General features: G+C 37.6%; 1 protein-coding gene across 8 annotated transcripts in view; it reads left to right on the top strand.

Annotated features, from left to right (window-relative positions):
• MAP4K3 (mitogen-activated protein kinase kinase kinase kinase 3) overlaps positions 1–23,212 on the top strand; it is a 325,471-nt gene that overhangs the window by 90,860 nt on the left and 211,399 nt on the right. For all 8 annotated transcript variants that reach the window (XR_011920413.1, XR_011920412.1, XR_011920414.1 and 5 more), the window contains 6 exons: positions 1,247–1,289; positions 9,624–9,696; positions 14,710–14,841; positions 14,993–15,055; positions 15,153–15,234; positions 20,173–20,283. Coding sequence is in view for 5 of the 8 variants with exons in the window: in XM_072409172.1 (XP_072265273.1) it covers positions 1,247–1,289; positions 9,624–9,696; positions 14,710–14,841; positions 14,993–15,055; positions 15,153–15,234; positions 20,173–20,283 (504 nt within the window). In the remaining 3 variants the exon portion in view is untranslated. The remainder of the gene's footprint in view (positions 1–1,246; positions 1,290–9,623; positions 9,697–14,709; positions 14,842–14,992; positions 15,056–15,152; positions 15,235–20,172; positions 20,284–23,212) is intronic.

Raw genomic sequence — 23,212 nt, 5'->3', positions numbered from 1 at the left:
AGAACAGTCAGAATAACTGGCCCTCGAGTGCAGCACAGCCTCTGGGACTTAACGCTTTACATGAGTCATAACAATTTTTTAATACTATTGGAACTTGAATGAATTTCAATTGTCTTTACGAATAATGAAACAATTGTTTAATGTTGGTCAATACAGCAACCAATTTTTTTCTGAAAAAGAACATTTTCTTAAGATTGTTGTAATTAGGTCCAGTGAGTAAGAAGGTCAGAATCAGCATTTTTTTTCTTGGCTGGTACGTGGTCAACTATGGTTCTCAAGGAAGGGTGTGTACAGGCAGCTGCAAGAGTAGGGATCTGCTTCTTACTCCCTAATCCTTAGTTGGAAACTGATTGCCATCAATAGGAGAGGTCAATGGTATGTGTATGCTGAAATTCAAAGGAACCACTACAAGACCACTGGCTCTTCTATCTGGGATTTTCATATTGTGTTGTGAGCACCGATTTCTACCCTGCTGGACAAAGATCTTCTCAAGTTCAGCAGGGGTAGCCTCGTAAAAAACTGTAAATTGTTTTGGTTTAAATTCTCTCATATCCCAAAGCTTTTAAAACTAAATTTCCCGTCTTTGCTTTCTTTGATTTTTACTTCTGCTGTGAGTTTTTGTCAGTTTCTATTAGAAGCCGCAGCAATTTAGGTAAAATCCTCCTTATCTCCTGGCTAAAAGAAAATCTTTTTCATCTAGCTCTGTTACTGTCCCTGGCTTTCACTTATGGAAATATCACGTGTCGGTATTACCATAGCTTAGGCAAGCACCCTACTAACCCCTCTGACCAGCTATGATTTTCCTACATTTCAAAAAGAAAGCTGGAGTTCAGTTTTAGTGAAACTAAACTTTTGCATTAATGAATATTGTGGGTTTTTTAACTTTTTAAAAACTAAATCTTGGTGTATTAGAAAGGATTTGGATATTTTAAGGGGTGACTGAACCTTCAGTCTCGGCAGATCGTACATCTTGAAGCTGACATTAGCTGTCTTCTGCTGTACATACATCATTAAGTATATCCCTCTTTCTTTAGAAAAGTTTTAGTAAATTACTATATGTATTATGATTTCTTTCCTTTTATTTTTTGTTTTTTTCATTTTTGTAATAATGACTTGAGTGAAGCTGAAAATTACATGCAGTATATACAAACCTAACTTTTCTTGTCTATATTCGTATGCTCTCTAAAGGAAAAAAAATGTCATTTTCTGAATAACAGTATATTCTTTTTTTATTTTTATTTTTTAGGGAGCAAATATTCTTCTGACAGATAATGGCCATGTAAAGCTAGGTGAGTACATAATGGAAATTAAGAAAATCCTTTCAATAAAACTTTTAATAATCCTCAGCTTTACTAAAAGTGGAAGTAAAGGTAAATGTGGGGACAGAATCCCGACCCACTACCACCTATCCATGTTCATTTTGAATACATTCCCATTTCTGAGAATTCATCATAATGTTTCATACTAACTGGGGAGGAGTGGAGGTTCTGTTCTATTGCATCCCCAAAGTAAAGAGAATGAGGCAAGGTTAAAAGATATCAAATAATGGAAAACATTTCATACTGGTAATATATATTATATGAATGCAGGCACCCTGAAATACAACTAGAAACTGTATTTTTATGCTACTGATAGATACTGACATACCAGTGTTGTGTCACGTTAGGCTAACATTTTCTATGAATACAGGTAATTTCTGTAAATTTTGACAGAAATGCAGTGCTCTTGTCACTTGCTATGAGCTGACTAGCAGAAAGTTGGTATTTATTTTTTCAATGCCATGTAGTAGAGCTGAAAAAAGCAGACATGTAGTCCAGCTTGGGTGGCAACCATGGCTTCTCCCATAGATACTAAAAAGGATTAATTGCTGGATGTAAATTGCCAAGTACTATTAAGTTGAATTAAAATAAATATTGTTTTCAGTTTAGATATGCTTTAACATATTATTTTCCTCCTTCAAAAAAATGTGCTGTTTAGAAAATTTGTGTTATACAATAACATGTACGTCATAAAATCCTGTTTGACATTTTTTATTGTTGCATTTATTATTATCCAGCATTTATAAAGTGCTGACATACACAGCGCTTTACAAAGTCCATCACTAACTGTCCCTCAAAGAGGCTCACAATCTAATCTCCTAGTCATATGTCAATAACATAGTCCAAGGACAATTTTTTTTTAAGAAAGCCGAATAATCTAACCACATGTTTATTTGTTCAGTGGGAGCAAAAATGTATTTGCTTAAAATGCTGCTCTGAAGTATTTCAAGAAGTTGGTTCAGGGATTGCAAATTATTGATATTGAGTTTCAAAGCTAGCTATATGAACTCCAAAGATTATTGCTTTAACTAACTGGTCCTCAAACATACTCTTGAAAAGCAATAAATATGCTTAACATATTCTTGTGCCAAAAAAATGAAATATTAACCAAATAAGGACTTCCAGGGGTGGAGTTAGACGTGCCTTAGCAGAGCTCTGCTGAAAGCTGCCTTCTTAACTGATCTGCCAGCGATCTTGCTCCAGTGTTAGATCCAGATACCTCCTCAAATAACGAGCACTCGCAGAAACAAAGCCTTACTTACTAGAACATCAGATACGGAACAGTGCTAAAGTGCTGGGACTCCCGCGCTGCATGAAGACAGGAGCCATCTTGGATTAGACATCTCTATAGAAAGCTTTTTCTCTGGAGGGGCCCTGCTGTAGTGAAGGGGACACAGGCTTTTTTGATTTCTAGACACTCTATAACACCAGATACATGAGTGAAGCAGTTTCTCTGGGCAATTGTGTCATCTGTCTTCATCCCCCCCCACTGGGCTGACATATAGACATAATATATAGAAAGGAACAATACGTCTATCGCCAGTAGGTGTCACCATAAGACCATAAAAGTCTATCTAAAACAGGTCGGCAAAGTTTTATGGCCACTAGGCCATTTATGGGTTGGGCGGGAGACCGGACCTGCCCTAATGGCTCCACCCACCACCAGGGATTGCCCCCTACAATCTACAGTCCAACATTCTTTTTTAAGTCATCTAACTCACAACCTGGATGTAATCTGTCCGAAATGTTTCACAGCTCACAACAAGATCATTTCAGATCTCCACCGACTCAAGAATGGGAAAAGGAAGAACCCTCTGCACCGGTTTTACTACCTACAGATTTGACGCTGACCTGTATGAGCCAACTTCCCCAAATTACGGATCTCCAGACTTTAACAGCTGATATTATGAGCGCCTTTGCAGCAGCCATCTTAGACCTGAAGGAAGACATTTGTTTAGTTGTTGCAAGGCTATCTACTGTTGAACAAGCCTGTGCCAACAGAGACGATGACATTAGACATTATTTACGCAGAGATTTATTACAAGTCGACATTCAGCACAGTTTATTGCAGTACATCGCCAACTGGAAGACCTTGACAACAGAGGTAGATGCAGAAATAGAGAACTACCAGAAACCGTGGTGGCAAAGCAATTACACCTTGCATTGCAATCGGTATTCAACAATCTATTAGAGTGACCTGCTGAATCGCCCATAGAATTTGAAAGAATACATGGGGTCCTTCGCCCAGAAAAGGTGACCCTCCTAGAGATATCATCTGCTTTTTACTGAGCTTCTCACTCACAAGAAGAGATTTAAACTGGCATGCTCCAGAGACCACATCTTCAACAAAGTAGAGATTCAACTATATCAAGATTTATTAGCTATCACTCTTCAACAGCACAGAGCCCTGTGGCCTCTCCTTTCTGTTCAGCGAAAGCGTCATGTTCCATACAGATGGAGATTCCCTTTTTGCCTATCTGCTACTTTGGAGGGGAGAACATACCAGCTTCCCACCCCTGATGACCTCCCCATATTTCTGCAAAACATACGGCTATCAGAGATGGACTTACCGGATTGGCATGCAGACATCTCCCTGTCTGGCAATGGACCTGCAGTTCCAGAAGATGTCCAGGACAGATCCCCATCTGAACTTTTTCTATGGCTTCCTATATACATGTCATTATCTCCTACCTATATATATATGTATACTCTGAATAAACCATTCCCTGGGTGGCAATTCATTGCACCAAAATCTCTAATGTTCCAAAAGCCTAACACACCGTGAACGACTGGAATGTCCATATAAGTGGGAACACCACCCTTCTTTGCCATGACATGTTTTGCTACACAGGGACTAGATAATTAGCATTCTTTAATCAGTTCTGCAATGTAAATGGAACTAGTTCCAGTATCTTGTTAAAACTCTAGTCTGCAAATCCAAAAGGATACACTCCCTTAGTACCTAATCCTGGTAGATAAGCATCCAAATTTCCTAAAGCATTCCATAAAGTTAGGCAGATAGCTTATACATATTTGGGATTCTTGCATTATGTCAGTGCCAGATTCTGATTTAAAAGGAATGGCTAACAAACATTTAAATTTAAACATTTAATAATAAATAATACATTTAGAAATTGCTACCACACGGAATCGGTTCAATTATTCTATAACTTATGATTTAACGACCAAAATCCCGAATAACCAATTCTCATAGACATGAGTCATTGACTTTAATTTTTTTTAAATGTAGCTCCTACATTAATGTGATTACTTATCCGTAGAGTGTAAGCGAGCCACTCCATGGGTAACTAATTGTGACAGCAATGTATTTAAAATCTTCCAAAAGACTACAGTACAGCCTAGTTTATTTTCCCTGGAAAAAGTAGAAGCCTAACACATGAAAGCTCACTGATTCGTTATGCAGGGAATGGCTGACCCATATTCCATAATCAGTACTCTACTTAAAATGTTACATAACAGAAATGGTCTACCATTCAACTATTTGTCACATGTTGCTGTAAGTAATATTCTTTCATTTTCTTTCTTACGAAGATATTTTGTTAAGTACTATATTGATAAGATTTGCACTCTCTATTAGATGCTACATAAATGTTCTCTCGGGGTAGTCTTGTTACACCCCCTTACATGATTATGACTACACTCCCTTTGTTTTAGATCTCTCTCCTCCCCAGTTGGGTAGCTTCTACGTGACTGACCACATCCGGTTTTTCACTGATAAGAGGATTTGAAATTTATCAAGTCCACTCTGGATTTTTGCTGCAGACAATAGAATCAAAAGCTTTTCTCCTTTTTTTTTTTTTCTCTATTTTGGTTTTTCTCTTGTCCTGACAGTAAACCCACAGGATATTATAAATATACATGGTCTGAAGTAGGATTCAACATGACTTCTATTAGTATTTTTACATAATATCTTTGTTTGACGATTTACCTTTTAATCTAATCTTCTATCTATTACTATTGACTCTCTTGACAGACCCCCGCCCGATAATCCTATGGGAAATTAATTCTGTTCATGGAATGTCCTATCTCTTAATACTAAGGCACCTAACCTAAAAAACTGAAAAAGATCTTTGATATTACACTTAGTCCACCAGCACAAACCCCAGATAGTATTTTTCCATGATACCCATTTTAAGGCCTCTAGTATCCAAAAACTAACATACTCGACGTACCCTACAGTATACCATGCATTCAACCCAATCTCCAAATCTAAATCAATATTCTCGCCTTGACTATTCTTTTCTCAGGGAGACCTATATTCTTATCTATATTCAGATAATGCCCCTATTACGCTCACCCTCTGCCTTTCAGCGGAGAACCAAGAAAGAAATTCTTGAGACTTAACCCATCTTTATTAGGACATGCTGCTGTGGTTAAGGATGTCCAAACTAGATGAGGAATACTTTGAACACAACGCTAAACTAGAAATATACCCAGCATTGATCTGGCCAGTGCACAAGAGTGTGGTCAGGGGCATTTTCCTGAAATGGACTGCCAAATTCAAGGCAAGACAACAAGACATTAAAAAGTTATTAAATTAGATCCACAAACTAGAACTAACTCACAAACGTGCCCAAGCTGAGGAAACTTTGACAGATCTGACTGACCCTAAGAAACAGACTGAAGGAAGTTCTCTTCTCACAAGTTAGGCGATCATTCACCATATCCTCCAAATCCTTTTACGAACAGAGCAACAAAAATGTTAATTTTCTAGCAATATTTCCTGTTATATTGAAAATCAAGCCTTAAAGGAAATGCATATCGATATCTTATGTTGTTTGCTAGTAAGACTTGAAGTAGAGGTTTTAGGGCTCTTCTTCGTTGGATTGTGAAAGGAGATAAATCAAAAAAGATCTGAACAGGATGACCTTCCATCTGTATATTTTCCATGTTCCTGGTCGCTTTAATAATAGCCTCTTTGGTCGAAAAGTAATGGGGTTTCACAATAATATCACCTGGAGGCCCATCAACTTTAGGTGCTGTCAGCACCTGGTGAGCTCTATCCAGCTCTAGATGCAATTCTGGGACATCTGGCAAAAATAACCTCATGAATCTTTTGGTTGCTTCTACAGTATCTTTCGTCTGGTATTTTTTTCTAGATCATCCAATTTAATTTGGAGCCCCTCAATTTGATTTTCCAGCAACATGATTTGAGAAGTATTTTGAGTGACTGGAAAAGGTGTCATCTAACTTCTGCTCAATTACATCTAGCCGTGCATCCAAACTTTGAAGATCTTTACGCACTTCTGTGGTAATGGAGGATGAAGTTTTAGCCAACTCTATCTGTAACAATGCAGCCATATAATAAAGTAACCTGTTTTCCCCTTCAATAGTAATGGATGAAACAGCACTTTATTGAAAAGCAGGAGAATATACATTGAGAGGGACTTGAGAGGGATCTCTGTGTAACAGGTGAAAACTACAGGTGCATGCATCATCCCCAGAAATCAGGCAGCTATTAGTGCTCTGAGGTACATTTGCATGCATGACATGATGATGAGGACTGAGATGAGGAGAGCTGGGGACCTGGGAGCTCAGCTTTGGTGATACTGGTGGTGAGTGTGAGGCTTCTAAAGCTTTTTTACCCCTATCAAGGGGTGTACTGTGCGGGGAGCTGAGAGACGGTTTCGGGACTGGCCCCCAGTGCCTAAGACTGGTCTTTCTGCTTGCCCCCTGCCTTTCCAACTATACTTGCTGGGTGGATAAGAGGGAGGAAGAGAATCCCAATCCGGATGCCGTGTCAGAGCTGTGATGGAGCCAGATTAGGAGACGGAGGGAAGCCGCGCGTATCGGGCTGCTGCCAGCATCACGGGCAGCGCATGCGCACTCTTCTTACTTTGTATGTATAATTTTATGCTTGTGAGCAGCTATTTTCATCTTTGAATGATATTAAATCTGACACCAGAAATAGACTAACAGATGACTTGAGTACTGCGTGTCTTCCTCTCAAACTTACAAAGTATGAGCCAAGGATAGACAAATTATCAGCAAGCATACAAAAGGGAAAAATCAGATTATTTGTTCAAAAGCATGCTAAATGCAAACGTTTTACCTTTGAATAAAAAGTTGTTTGTATTATTGAAAGCTCTGTTATGGTATTTTGTTTTTTTAGACAAAAGATGGTAATGTATAGGTTGTTTTTTCTAAACTAAAACCTCAGTATTCAGGTTAAATTGCTGTGTTGCCACTTTGTGATAAATAAGTGGGCTTTGGGTTGCTGTTTGGGCACTTGGTCTCTAAAGGGTCCCCATCACTGCTATAGGCCATTGGTGTTTTGTTAAAATCCCTTACCAGTATTAGCATGCCTAATAAAAATAATTTGAATAGTAAAGCATGTAAGGTGAGGCATAAAAATGGAAACGATATCTGCATTTATTACATTCTTTGAGTAAAGTTATTTGGTTTTTTTTGGGGTGTGAAAATCTGTGCAAATTGTAAGTTTTAAGATTTTGTTGAATGGGGAAATAGCTTGTGTATGAGCTGGTCAGTTGAAATGAAAGGTTAGGAGAGGATTAGTTTAATTAAAAGTAGGAGTACGATGTTAAGAGTGGGTAAAACCTTGGGAAATAAAAGTGTGTACTTTTTTTTTCACGACTCAGTATTTGAACTTTTAAGTTCCCATTCTGTGGCAGATTTTGTAAGATGTGTACAGTTCTTGGGTTGGCTTGCATTAACTGCATGTTTGAGATCTCCCCAATTGGGTTTAATGATATTGAGGTCAGGAGACCACTCAAGCACCTTAATTGTGCTTTCTGCTGTAGCCACTGAAATGTGAACTTGGCCTTGAACTATTGTCATGTTGAAAAATCCAAGTATGTCTGATATGCAGCTTCCAGATTGATGAAATTATTATTATTAAACTTTATAAAGCAGCAACCTATTATGCAGCACTGTACAATGAGTTGGGGTTGCAAATGGTAAATAAATACAAGTAATGACCCTGGAGGTAGAAAGGACCCTGCCCAAACAACGTGAGATCTAGGATGTGGAGGAGATTAGAACACAATAGGAGGGGGGATAAAAAATGATGGCTTGTTACTGATGGGTTACCAGACAGATGAAGATGGATAGGCAAGTATAAAATGGTGGACTTAAGGGTTCTTTTAAATGTGTGAAATGTAGGTGCAAGCCTAATGGGGCAAAGAAGGGAGAATCAGAAAATAGGGGCAAGAGCTTTTAAGTGATCTAGAATATTGGAGAAGTAGAGAGGGTGGCTAAGAAATGTATTTGTGCATTTTGAGGTCAGAAATATAGGTGGGGCAAGAGCTGTAGAGTGATTTAAAAGCAAAGCACAGTAGCATGAAGTTAGTGAAGAGATTTGCAGTGAGCGGTGGAGGAAAGCATGACTCTAGCCACAGCTGTTAATGGAATGCACATAAGGGAATGTTGGCAGCACAAAACATTATCCACGATTAAGGAAGACAAGTAGTGGTGGATAGGTAGATTTTTGTGTCATGTGCATACTAATAGTATTGTAAGCCAAAGAAGGATTTGAACTTTAAACATTCAGAATATGTGTAACTCCTGTTGAAGATGCCAGATCCCTAATTTTAAAATAACAACACAACACATAACACAAAAGGAAATTGTGTGTTTGGGATGGATGTCCCTTTCCATGATTAAAATTTGGATATGGGCTTATTAAGTTCAGGATCTTCAGTTCTCTCTTTCTCTCTTTCACGCTTTTTGCTACTTCAGAGGATAATGAGATGCGCAACTGACAATATTCCAGGAATTTCCACAAAGAAGTGTGTTTGTAAAGGTGGAAAGGAGTTCCAATGGACCTTGAAAACTGTGATATGCTTTCAAAAAGGAGGGGAAATTCTCTTTCACTTGGTTGTAGGTTTAAAGGTTGCAGAAAGAGTTAATTATTTCCACTGTCCAGGTTACAATGCAGGGAAAGCTCTTTTAGTCTTTGGCCAAGTTTGAGAATCTTTTTGTAGAGGAATCATTGATCCTTCCAACAGTGTTTTGCATATTCACCAGCAGCAGGAAGGATCCATGATTCCTTTACAAAAAGATTCTCAAACTTGGCCAAAGAGTAAACACGTATTTCCTTGCTTTAAAACCAGAATAAATGTGTACAATAATGCATGTGTGATCCAAATTATTTTGCATCCATTTTTCAAGCATTGTGAAAAACCTTGAGTTAAATGAAATTAAGGAATGTTGGTCAGTGTATAATAAATGTATTGGTGGCATAATACTAAATTTACAATAGGCTAGGCAAAATAAAAAAAAACAAAGGTGGTGTTATCAAAACAAAATATATTTTGTTTACAGCTGATTTTGGAGTATCTGCGCAGATTACAGCTACTATAGCTAAGCGGAAATCTTTTATTGGAACTCCATACTGGTAAGGCTTTTCTTTTTTTTTTTTTTTTTTTTTTTTTTTTTTTTAAGTTGCTTGGTCTAGTCCCAAAAAATGTATTTAAATTTTGGTTTAATTGCCTAGTGTCTTGTTTTGCACAGTTCTGTAGTACAGTTACAGAACAGTTTTACCAGATCACCATAGAAGTGGAGTCATTACCAGTAGGATTCTTTTTCTTTGTAAATTTTGTTTATTTTTGACCAAGGTGGGAGCAACCTATAGTCTAGTGCAGTGTTTCTCGACCTTTTAAACATGTGAACCCCTTTATATAACTTTTAGGTTCACAGTGAACCCCTACTATAAATACTATATTCACAACTGTAGGAGAAATGCATCTTACATTGTTGGCCAGTGGGAAGAATGTCTAGCAACTTCTGGAGTCAACCCTGGTTGAGATACACTGGTTTAGAGTATACAGCTTATCTCTTTCCTTACTAAGTTATCAAGTTGAGTGTCTAAAAAAGATATCTTTTCTTTAACAGTGTTTTTACTTTATTTTATGTTAAGTAACAATTCGTTTTTTTTTTTTGTTTTTTTTTATGCAGCACTGCCCCCTAATTCTTGATCGCTTAGGCTGTCGAGAATGAATGGTAGAGCAAAGCCTCCCCCTCGATACCTACGTCAGGCATCCTTTTCATGGGGAAAAATACATTTGCTGATCTCACGCATGTGCAGTGAGATCAGCAAGTTTTTTTTTTCCAACCTACGTCACTCGATCTTGCGCCTAACAATAAGGAAGAAATTATGGAATCGACCCAAACATGTTTCCACACAATTTCCACTTAGAACTTTATTGCACCTCCTCAAAAGACAGTTTGAAATATTGGACATCAGTAATGAGAATATTCTTCATCAATCACATTCCAAAGTTCTTGTATAGCAGTTGACAGATCAGTTTTGCATCATTGAACTTTGTCATGCACTTTTTTTTTTTTTTATTCCAATTTACATTTAGATTGATATTTGGACTGTTTGCTAGCCATCCATGTGAGTTGATGTGCCTTACCTGAAGAAAGGTTTTAGTGCTTTTTGCCCTGGGCAAGATGCATTATCGTCCTGAGAAATGACCTAATTGTGTCCAAAAAAAAAAGTGTCCAAAATTCCAGTGTACATCCGTGTAATTACTGGAGAGGTAATGATTATAATCTCCCTTGGTTCTTTACCTCACATGCACCCCCGCCATGCCTTTTTTCAGGCAGTCAGCCTTTTTTCCCAAAATATCTTCTTAGCTAATGCAGATCTTAGCTAATTCATCTTAGATCTTAGCTAATTCTTCACTCCATGACTGCTTCTTTTAACCTTGTTTTTCTGCTTAGGCTTTAACCACCCGGCCGTTTAACCCGACCTTGGTTCGGGGTAAAAACACTTGCAAAAAGTGTTAAACCCGAACTTTTCTCAGGTGGTTAAACAAACGTTATATTGCAATCCGATTGTCATACATTATATGCAATCGGATTACAACTGTAGGAATATACTTACCCGGTCCCCGCAGCTCCTCCGGACACGTCCGTCCTCTTCAGTCTTCGCCCGGCGAGTGCAGTGACGATGTCCGGGGTTTCCCGGTGACGTCGGTGCGGGAAGCGGGGCGGGAAATTCAAATAACTTTGTATTGAACTCAATACAAAAAAGCTGTATTGAGTCCAATACAAAGAAATCTTTATATAATATATATATATTTTTTTTTTTTTTTTTTATTTGTTGAGCATTTTCTTTTTCTCAGGCAACAGTGGTTTAAGTTTTCTGACCTGATGTTTGACATTTTTCTTTGTCCAACTGACTTTTTCACTTTCATCAGGTGATTCTTGCATTAAAATTTTTATTCAGGAACGAATATCACTTCAATCACATGGCCAGCAAACATGGTTCAAATGTCAATGTAATGGAAAGTTTTGGGTGGTAAAAAAATTTCAATGATCAGGCTCCATCTTGCAAAGCTGATCTGTCAAGTGCTATGCAAGAAAGTTAGAACCTCCTAACTTTGGGGGGAGGCCGTAGCCAGGTGGTCAAGATTAGGCAGGACAGCAAATTTAGTGCTCCCAGTTTTTTATGCCATAGTGTTCTACCTACCCCCCATACTTTGTTCCAATTTTCTAATGCCTGACTGTTAGTATATCCAATTTTTTTAATGTTTTATATTTAGATTTTTGTATTATCGTTCAACTGTCCAGTGGCTCGTGCATTGTGACTCAACTTCCTAGTGTCTATGTTTTAAGAGCGTAATCCCTTGTAGTAGTGTAATAGTGTGATCAATGTAGTGTAACAAGTTGGCTTAGTTCACATTAACAGTAAAAAAAAGTCAAGTGACTAATGGCAACTGCTAGGCACCTGAAATTGGTAACAGGTGGTACCCGCTATGCTTTTTTGGACCTAGCAGTTTTACAAACAGCAATGGTTCCTGGCATGAAGAAGCAGTAAATGCAACCATTCAGTGAATTGTGAATTCCGCTTGAGATGTGCCCTTAGAGCAAAACTTCCGGTAACTCCGCTTCCCTCTTTCTGATGCTCACTGTTCCATCCAGCTCTGCCTTGTTTTCAAATTGATCACTTTTTTTTTCTGCAAAATTGGAAAGCCCCTGATGATGCATGTGCAGAAGGAGAAGCCGCACAAATATCCCAGAAGGCTGCTGATTTCCCCTTCAGTCTTTACTACCATGGCAGTAAATTCTAAATGAGAGGGGTCCTCCTCAAAAAAATGTAAAAAAAAAAAAAACATTATCCAAATATATAAAAAGTAAAGTCACTATTTTACATAGTATAAAAATGTGATGCTTTAAGAGCATCATGCATGTGTTAGCAGATTGGGGCAGGACAGCCAGTGCCCCCCTCTAATCACTGCCTATCTTCTATTGGCAAAAAAAAAAAACTGCCTGTGAAATGTATCCACGTGTGCGTGTGGATAGCAGTGGCAGCGCAATAATATTAGCTGTGTGTGTGTCTCTGTAAAGGCTGTTTGTCATATTCTGCAGCCTAACAACTCATTGCTTTCAATCATTCATATTTGTTAGAATACACAGGGGACACTTAAAGCTACTAGTACCAAAATGTATTTAAAGAATTTCCAGATATGGAGAAAATGAAACATTTGGGTTGCTGTTTTATAATTAAGTGCAGCTAGCAGCCCAAAATTAAAAAAGCAAATTAGGGACCCCCAGGGGTCATTTACTTGCAGAAGCATTGGGGTGGCCCCCAAAAATTTATACCTACCATTCACAAAACTATAACTGTCATACTTTGCTACCCCATCTGCTTTTCTTCTTTGAACCACAACTTCTCTGGAGTGGAGAATTGTAGTAAACTGAAAATGTAGGTGCAAATTGGGGACATTTGTGGCTAAACCCCTCTAAAATATCAATACAATGGCATTATGAGAACATAAATAATCTCTATCTATCAAAAACTATCTTGAACTATGATTTCTCTCTATGTTCAGCTGTTGGCGGAGAGGTGCGGGTAAACAAAATAAAGTTGCAAGTGGGGGACACTTGTGACTAACACCCCCCAAATTTTCATCACCAAAGCATCATTACAACAAAAACTTTGCCCATGAAAAACAACCTCCCTGTTACACTGGTAATATCTGAACCCCAATTTAGTGGACAGAGTCTTTTATGTTCTGATGATGCTATAGTGATGAAATTTTAGATGATGTTAGCCACAGATGTTACCTACATTTTCAGTTTCTTGCACCTCCGCATAACAGAGAAATTCCTGTTTCATGCACCCTGCTGCTGTAGGGAAGTTGGGGTTCAAAAAATATAAGCAGATAGGTTAGCATAGTACGATAGTAATAGATTTGTGACAGGTAGGTATAAATTTTGGGGCTCCTTGCTATGTTCTTGGCCCCAAGGTCCCGGATTTGTAATTTCAATTTAGGACTGCTGGGCACACTTTTTTTTGAAACAGCAACCCTAATGTTTAAGTTTCATATATTTTTTAAAATTGTGACTCCAATGCCTTAAAATTCTGTAAAGCTGGGGGGGCTGCTTGTGGTTGCCAGTAGCTAAGAGGGTACCCTTACTGAGGGTACTAAAAACTAAGAGAGTTTTTAGGCTGCATAATATACAGCCTTGACATACACAGCTATCACAATGTGCTGCCTATGATGTCATTACCCACTTGTACACGCCCACCCAGGTAAATACTTTTTAAAGCTTTTTTTTTTTTTTTTTTTTTTTAGATAGGGAAAAGACAGCTCGTGCTAGAGGAAGGGGGCGGGACTGCCTGTGTCCTGATCTCATCATAACTGTGCTGTTCTCTCATGCCCACCTCTCATGAGCATGTTGAATCCTCTGAGGCACAGCAGCCGGGCACTGTGCCCGGGTAAAACCCGCTGGGAGAATTATGTTCCTTCCTTGTTTAGTGATTTCCATAATTTTACACCTACTTGGTTGTAACAAAATATTTGCCAATTGTTACAACAATGTGTCAGCTGGTTAATAAAATTGGTGTCATATCTAGTTTTTTTTTTTTTCTAAATCTTTGTGGGTGCACAGTAATGCATGTGCAGGCAGTGAGTGAACAAGGCAAGAAGAGACATCTGTTGGTCTGTCCAGTTAAACTGATATTGATGGCTACCTTTAGGTCTATCATTAAAAGGATATATATGAACATACAGGATTGTTTTAAAACACAACTATCATTTTTATTTTTCTTGCTATATAGTATTTAAAAAGCTAGCTGCCTGACACTTAGTTTGAATAACAAACATGCACTAAATATAGAAAAAGTACCCTAAAACATTTTTTGTAAAAAGTAGATAATATAATATAATTATACTTATCTAAAAATAAGTTAAAACATTGCCATCATTTCAAACACCCATAATGGAAAGGTTTGACATTTTTCCACTATATTGATCTCTAATTTTTAAACCGAAAACAAATAATTTGGCAAGAGTCCCTATCTATTTACCTTTAAAATAGTAGCATAGGAAAACAAAATAAAAACAGATTGAGTTTTCATATTTGAGTAATATTTTTTTTTCTATCATAATCTTAGGATGGCTCCTGAAGTTGCTGCCGTAGAAAGAAAAGGGGGTTATAACCAATTGTGTGATATCTGGGCTGTTGGTATTACATCCATAGAGCTTGCAGAACTTCAACCTCCAATGTTTGATTTGCATCCAATGAGGTATTTTGTACATTTGTTCAAAGTTCAGTTGTGTGTGTGTGTGTGTGTGTTTTTTTTTTTTTTTTTAAGTGTTGGTGAAATTAGTTTGTAATCTCTACCATATTAATATTTTTTTGCTTTTTTAAACTCATTTAAAATTTTCTGTTTCCAGGGCCCTTTTTTTAATGACTAAAAGTAACTTTCAGCCACCAAAGTTAAAAGACAAGATGAAATGGTAACTTATCTCACCTAATGTGTTTTTTTTTTTTAATTTCTTTTCTCAAATATGTTTTTATTTTTCTAATTATTTTGGTCATCTTTTTAAATCATAGGTCCAATAGTTTCCATCATTTTGTCAAAATGGCACTTACAAAAAATCCTAAGAAAAGGCCAACAGCAGAAAAAATGTTACAGGTAATGTAATAATGTGCATTTTTGATAATATACTATTTCACTATGTTTTCAGACAGAACAGAAGTTTAATGGGGGCATTATATAATTCACCCACAATTCATATTTGTGAAAATATTAATAAAAAAACTAGGGCAAAGTGGGAAAATTTTGGTAGTCAGAAAGCAGAGACATTTGCCAATATGGAATTACATTAGGAACTTGTCATTGTCATAGGAACTTGTTACACCTTTATTTTTCCCATTGTATACAAGGTATACGGACATTTGTACAAGCAAAATTTTGTAGTAAAAGGGACATATACTAAAAATGTGACCCAACGCATATTCTTGATTAAAAATGGTAGCTTTCCCCAGGCCACACTGTTTCTCATTCAGGCACTCCCTATCTTCCTCACACCCAAGCAAACCTAGTATGGGGTAGTAAACACTCCAGGATCTGCCGATCCATTGTCCAGTGTAAGCCTAAATCTACCAAATATTGAACTATACAATGAAGCATCACTACTATGTATCCTCAAGGATTGGCTCCATTACACCTCCATATACACCAGTTTAAACATAGATTTTGCTCTTAGTGCCCCCTTACATTCTATTTTTCTATTATATCTCCACAAAAAGCTTTTACCTGACACCGTTTACCACGACCCGCTATTAGCTTCCAAATGGCACTTCTGGCACACCCTTCGCAACAGAGCACTCCTCAATGCCCACACCTCTCTTTTTCTCTCTCTCTGGGGGAATTCAGAATTTACTCCTAGGCTTACTTCTCCTATTTTTCGGGTTTGGACAGACACAGATATATCCTCAGTTCGATCATTACTAAACTCCAAAACATGCAAGCCCTATTCTATCTCTGAACTACAATAAGAATACCCATAGTCACGCAACTACGGTTCCTCAATCAATCATTTCCTTTTGGCTACAGACTGGAATAATCCCTTAGACACCATGCTATTAGGGCCCCATCCCTCTCCAAAGCAATTTTCAAATTTTATAGATTCCTCAAAGAAGGATCTAGATTACAACACATTGACCATGGGCCTGGTCACCTGATGACAACATTTTCCCAACATAGAAATTTCATTCCTGCTGCAAATGTTAGGAGTGTCCTGCAAAGCGGTGCCACTGGTACAATATCAAGAGATGTTTTTCTAATTATTTCACAGAGCATATATTTCCTCGTCACAAGCAAACTGCATGTGTACCTATCAGAATCCAATAATTGTCCAAAATGTGGTGCCCATCACACAGACCTCTATCAAAACTTTTGGGAGTGCCCCTCAATAAAACGTTTTAAGAGACAAAGTGCCTGATGGGTACCACCTAGGGCCGGGCAGGGGGGGGGGGGGATAGTGGTGATAAGATCGGGGAAAGGGTGTAAGATTCAAATATAGTAGTGGTTTCTCACAAAAAGATCAATGTTGAGTGTAAGCTATCCAAGGGTCCCAAGTCTTCTAAAATGTATTCATATTGTTTTGCAGGGTACAGGTTAATTCATCATAATCCAATTTAATCCATAATCCAATAACAGGCGATCGTAATACGGGCTGCTAAGAAAATGTACTTAACCAATCTGCAATGTAGTTTAGGCACCGAATCTGGTACCTTAGAATCTCTCCACCTTTTTCGCACTGTTAATTTGTGTAATGGTAAATAACGGGTTATAAATACGAATCCAGAATCTTCGAACTTTAGGACAAGTCCACCATGCAGGAAACTGGTACCTGACTGTTTCATCCTCTATCTTCTAAGGAGAAATTGTTGGATTCAATTTAATTATCCAGGTGGCCACAATATACCAACTTAAGAAAACCTTATATTTGGCTTCTTTCAGAGACGTTTTTAAAGAAATTAACGACATAGTCACCCAAAGCTTGCCACTCTTGAACCTCACATTCCTCTGCCAAATCAGTTTCCCATTGAGTCATATAAAACAATTTTTTTCACAGGGAAAAAGGGCTGCATAAACTACCGATATTCTCCCTTTAGCTCCAGTGGTTGAGCGGCATGATTTCTCAAAAGCTTTGCTCGGATAGGGGGGAAATAAACCGTTAGGTTTAAAATGAATAAATGAGAAGGACAAAGAATTGCGGGACGTTTTTTACTTGATATCCACATTAGGGCTTCAATTGGAATAGTTGGACATGATAAAGCCTCCAGGACTGGTCTATTGGGGCCTTGATTTTAAAAGAGTACCGCAAGGCCCAAGGCTGCTATTATGGCCGCCTTGTGAGATAGGCAATATTGGGAACACCCAGACCACCCAGTTTTTTGGAAGTATGAAGCGTGGTCGCATTTATTCTATGTTTATCGTTCCAAATAAAATTAAGCAACCTATTCTGGACATTAAGGAGAATCATTTTAGGTATCACAATTGGCAAAGTACGAAAAAAATATAATAGTCTGTTGAAGATATTCATTTTAATTGCAATTCTTCTGAACCATGATATAGGAGAGGATTGCCGTCTCAGTAGATCCTGAACTATTGTGCGAAACATTGGGGGATATTTGGCTTTATAGAGTGTTTGGAACGAGGAGGTAATTTAAATTCCTTGGTAAGCTATGGCCTTGAATTCCATTTAAACTCAAAATTTTGCTTAAACTGAGATATCAAATTTTCAGGAGAGAGAGACATCGAGGGCTTCTGATTTATTCCTTTTAATTTTAAGTCCTGAAACCTCTGTGTAGATTTTACTGGTTACGATACAGAGATGTTTAGAGCCCTGCAATTAATTCTATTGACTGTTGATTTAAGTGTAAATTATATCAACTGGTTAATTTATTTTACCACTTGTGTAGTAGGGGGTTTCTTAGATGAGTTTAGGATTTTGTAGAAAATCCCAGCAGTATTGAATGAAAGATAATGACTACTTAATCAAGGATTTTTTTTTTTTTTTTTTTTTTACATTGACGATACTTTCCTATACTGACTGATTTACTTTTCTGAAGTGGCAGGTCTCTTTTAAAATCCTAAATGTGCAAGAACACTAAAAATTACCATTGTATTTTTTACATATAGATACCTATATGATATCCATATCTTCCCATTTTCTTTGGAAAATGATATAAACTCCACTGTTAACACCCCACAGAAATATTTAGGCAAATACATAATACAAATACATTTTGGCTGCTTATTGATTTAACAACTGTTCTTGCTTATAGACTACAAATTAGGAGACATCATGATTTTTTATTATAAATCATTTTGACTAAATGTATACATATCACAACTTCTTTGTATTACTTTGTATTACTGTGCGTGTGCCTTGTTCATTTATGCTAGGAGGGTAAATTGAGTAAATGCCACACTTTTAAGTGTTAAAATTGTGAAAATCTCAAATGAGGATATTTGAAAGGATAGAACTCAACCACTTTACTATTGTGTACAAGTTTCAAAATGGCCCTCAAATTGTCCTTGCTCTTTCTAATAGCACATCATCTTTAAAACTCAGCATTTTTTTTTTGAAAACCCTGACAACAGACACTATTATTTTCTCATAATGTTTCGCAGAAGATCTCAGCGGTTCACATGTCACTTACATGTTGTTTGTGTTGTTTGAATTTATCCTAGTGACTTTTGTTAAACAAGACATACATTTTTTCCATATGTGCCTTGGAAGGCTGGCACTGACTGAGTCTTGGTCACAAAGATTTGGATTTCCCCCCACCCCCTCACTTCCACCAAGGCACGGTGTACTTTTGGGCATTTTGGCATCAGTTCTCTTTCCCAGGTATTGCAAAGTTGCCACCTGGCCTTTTGTTGCCACCTTTTCCTAGTTATAGCAAGTAGATGTTTTGGTGTTTTTTGATACAGCTTTAAGCCTAAGGTCCTTCATTTGGTGCTTGTAGCTGTAGGCATTCCCGTTTCCTATTTACGCTAAATATTAATAGAGGTTTTAGGTTTTTCTGTATTCCCAGTAAGATTGCTTTTGGATATCTGGTGTCTTTCAGTGTACTAACCATACAATTCTGTTCTAGGAATCTCACGCTCTGTGTTTGATTGTGCTCTTGGTACTGCTTTGCTAATGACCTGAGCCTTACTGGTAGTCTAGCTGGTAGCCTTCTTGGCTAGACTACAGTTTTTTGTTTGTCACTGCCCAATCCTCCTTTAAACTGGAGTATAATCTGAATGTTTGAGACATCTTCTGCTCCTTAGTGTGCTCCATTAAAATGTATTTACAGTGAGTTCAAATATTCTATTTTTGTTTTAACTTCTATTCATTCTTTCAACTTTGTTTAAAATGCGGTTTCATTTTATCTACTTTGCTAAAAAGCCACTTTTGTGAGTACTTGACTTACAATCACATCTGAATTCACACAGAACTGAATCTCCTTCCCCTTTTCTGGTCAGTGGTTGATGCAGCTGTAACAGATAATATGGAGTCATGTCCAATCATCACCAGGGTTCTCCCCAGGCCCTTTTAGCTGGGCGCACCACCCGGCACTTTTTAGCACCCACCCGGCTGTTTTTGGATGGTTACTAAAGCGTTTGGTCACAATACAGGTGCTGCCACCCGCTTACAATTTCTTCCCAACCGGCTTAAAAAAAAATTCTGGGTTGAGCACTGATAACCCATTGATTGCACTGCCTGTGAGTGATGGATTATTCTACCCTCTATTTTGAAGCAGCCCTTTTTGAGAAACATCTCACCCAAAACTCTTGTAAAGAGTCTCCACACATGTTCTTCTTTAGTGTAATTCCTAACGGATCATAGACCCAGTTTAAATTCTTTGTCACTTTGGCATTAAGGGGTAAATAGTGTGTGTATATATTATGTGTAATGGTATATATATATAATATTCAATATTAAAAAAAATGGTGCATATACCACGTGTCAGAAGGATATTTTGTTATGTGGTGTTCTACTGATTACATGGAAAGTGATTTGGCTTTGTCTCTTCTCAGGTAACACTTTTTTTTTATTACCTCTTATAGCATCCTTTTGTTACACAGCCAATAAACCGCACTCTTGCTATTGAGTTGTTGGATAAAGTGAATAATCCAGACCATTCTAGTTACCATGACTTTGATGATGATGATCCAGAGGTAAGAATAATTGCACCCCACATGAATCATCAAATTTCATGTACATGTTGCAATGGGTTGTGCAACTTTTTTGTTATAAATAATGTATTTAGATAGTAAAGAATGATGTCCATTCATTTGCCTTCACTGTCATTTATTTGTATTTTCATGTTGTATCTCACATTGTAGTATTATTATTCGTAGTAAATTTATAGAGGATTCCATTATTTTTTTAATTCGAATATTGTTGAATACAACAAGAGCCATTGGGAAAGGATATAGGGCAAATAAAACTTTACATTGTGTAAGTATATTGCACCTTGTACAGTTTTACAGAATGACTTGCTTGTGTGAATTGATGTGTTTTCCAAGCATATTGAAAAACAAAACACAACTCAACTCAGCTCTGTATTGAATAATATAATTTTTCAATTCAAGTGGTGTATGTCTTTAATTTTTTTTTGGTATTCGCCTCTTGTGGTATATTGCACAGTCCCAGAGCAGAACTCAGAGAGGGGGGGGGGGGAGCAGCAAAAGGCATTGCCTAGGTGTGCTGCTCAGGTGTGAAATAATTTTTTGTTTGAGGATATTTACCTCAAGACTAAAGGCATCACATTCCAAACTTTAAACATATACATTTAAAACATTTGTTTATTAGACATTTTCAATAAAATCATTAGATCATTCTAGACATAGATTTGTTTGAGCAGGACTTTAGGCGATAAGCGTTCGACACATTTCGTGGACTAAAATCTGCTTCTTCAGGAACAAAATGGCCTAAAATCACAGAACAATACATCAATTACATATTTACAATTTTTTACAGTAATCTGTTCCCATAACCCATAATCATAAACCATATCTATACCAGATTACATATGCCTTACAGTTGTAGTAGCAGGTCTTCCGCTGTGTGGTTTGTCAAGAACAGATCCTGTTTTGAGGAACATGCCATTGTGGTATGTGTGTGTGTGTGTATATATATATATATATATATATATATACGAAATATCGAAATATACTCTTATTCTAATCTTGGTTGGCTTTGTCTATTTCAGATTTTATCAATATCCCAACATGAATAAAGAGTACACTCACCAATTTAGTGAAAATAAAAAAAGAGCCTCTAGTATGTACACCTGCAATTTGAGTTCCCCAGTCTGTCCCACCCATACACGCAGAATGTGTAAAAGCAGATAGAACCAGTTTGGTACTACTGCTATTCACAGTCATACATGCACTCTCTTCATTTGCCAACTTGGGACATAAATCCCCTGCTCGAGTGAATGGGAGTTCATTCAGTCTTGGCACCCACAAGGAAATCTGGGAATTCCCAGTTACCATTGCAACCAGCATATTTGAGAACTGGGCTGTAATCACGCAGGTATAAATACTTATTGCAGAAGGGACGTTGCCTGTCTTTCTGCAATAAAACCCTGCCTGATGCCAAATTTGGAACTTTAGGTCCATGTTATGTACAGGTATGCTTTCATGTTCAATACAACGTTCATGTTTCATGTTTCAATACAACAGCAAATTAACTTCATGTTATTTTCACTCAGAAGGCCGATCAAAATGTAGGTTTAAATAGTTTTAAATCCAAGATTTGAAATCTTGTGTAATCTTTAGTGTAATTTTTAAAGTTTTTTACATGTATAAAAGAAGTGGCTAAAAATCAACATACAATTAATTGAGGGAAAAAAATGCCATCGCATATTTATGGTAAACAGGGATTCTGTTAGGGATTAGGCCTACTTTAAAATAAATATATATGTTTATACCCACATGTGGTATCACTCCTTACCAATGCAACTTTGCTCTGTTCATGTGGCATACTCCCTTGTTTTCACCTCCTGTTTTACTTATTTTTTTTACAGCCTTAGCTAAACACTCTAAGATCATCAATATAGAATTAGTCTCATATTAGTCTCATTATTCTTCATAGGCAGACCTATAATATTATTGGCTTTAAAACATCCTTGCAATGTTTCAAGCTCAAGTATGGCTACTCTGGATTACATTTCTCTAAGTCAGCAAGTTGCCATACTATATTTACTGTTCTTAAGTCACACATTCTTTGAAAGAGATGTAAGGCAGCGGTCCCCAACCACCGGGCCGCGGCCCACTACCGGTCCGCGGCGGTGTTTTTAGTGGGCCGCGAGTACATGATCCATTATTGAAAACGAAGCGGCACCCAACCACCATCCGCGGACCGGAAGTGGTCCACAGCGGTGTTTGTATGAGATGCCGGTAAATGTACACAGTAGTCTGTGTATAAGCAATGCGAGCACATGACATGCAGCTCGATTGGCTGTCAGATGTCATGTGATCGCTTTGAAGCAGCAGAGGTGCACAGAGAGAAAAGAGAAGACGCCAGAGTATGTCTTCTCTTTTCTCTCTGTTTCAGTTAAGCTCTTTAATATCTTTCGTGGCTGTTGAGGAATATACTTACACAAGTGTTGACAACTGTTTTTTATTATTATTTGTTTGTCGGCTATCAGTCTTACATTATCAACTGGTCCCTGAAATTTCTGCCTGTGAGAGACCATGTTGATGCAATAAGACCACCTCACATATTAGATATGTTTTAGATTTTTTTACATTGAAGTGTCTTAAGCAACGTCATCTTGTTAGTGAAGAATGGCTTTACTTCATTCCTCCTGTGATGCGGTTTGTTACCTCTTCTTCACTAAAGCACAGGTGTCTGTCTCCTGCGCATGCTGGCAGTTCTGTTTCTGGGCGTGCCTCTGTTCCCAAGCCTGGGTTTCGCCCAATCAGCTGACTACTAAGAAAATATTATCCAAATCATCCTTGGCTATTTAGCTAGCTCAGACACTGCAGTCAGTGTTGGTTTAACAAGTCTCCATTAGTGCTGAGCCCCTAGTTCTGTTGAGCTAGTTCCTGTCCGCCTGTTGTGTATCCAGTGTTTCCTCTGTCCAGCTCCTGTGTT

The sequence above is a fragment of the Pyxicephalus adspersus genome, chromosome 4 (assembly GCF_032062135.1).
Source record: "Pyxicephalus adspersus chromosome 4, UCB_Pads_2.0, whole genome shotgun sequence".
NCBI lineage: Eukaryota > Metazoa > Chordata > Amphibia > Anura > Pyxicephalidae > Pyxicephalus > Pyxicephalus adspersus.
This window is presented reverse-complemented; position numbering and strand designations above follow the sequence as displayed.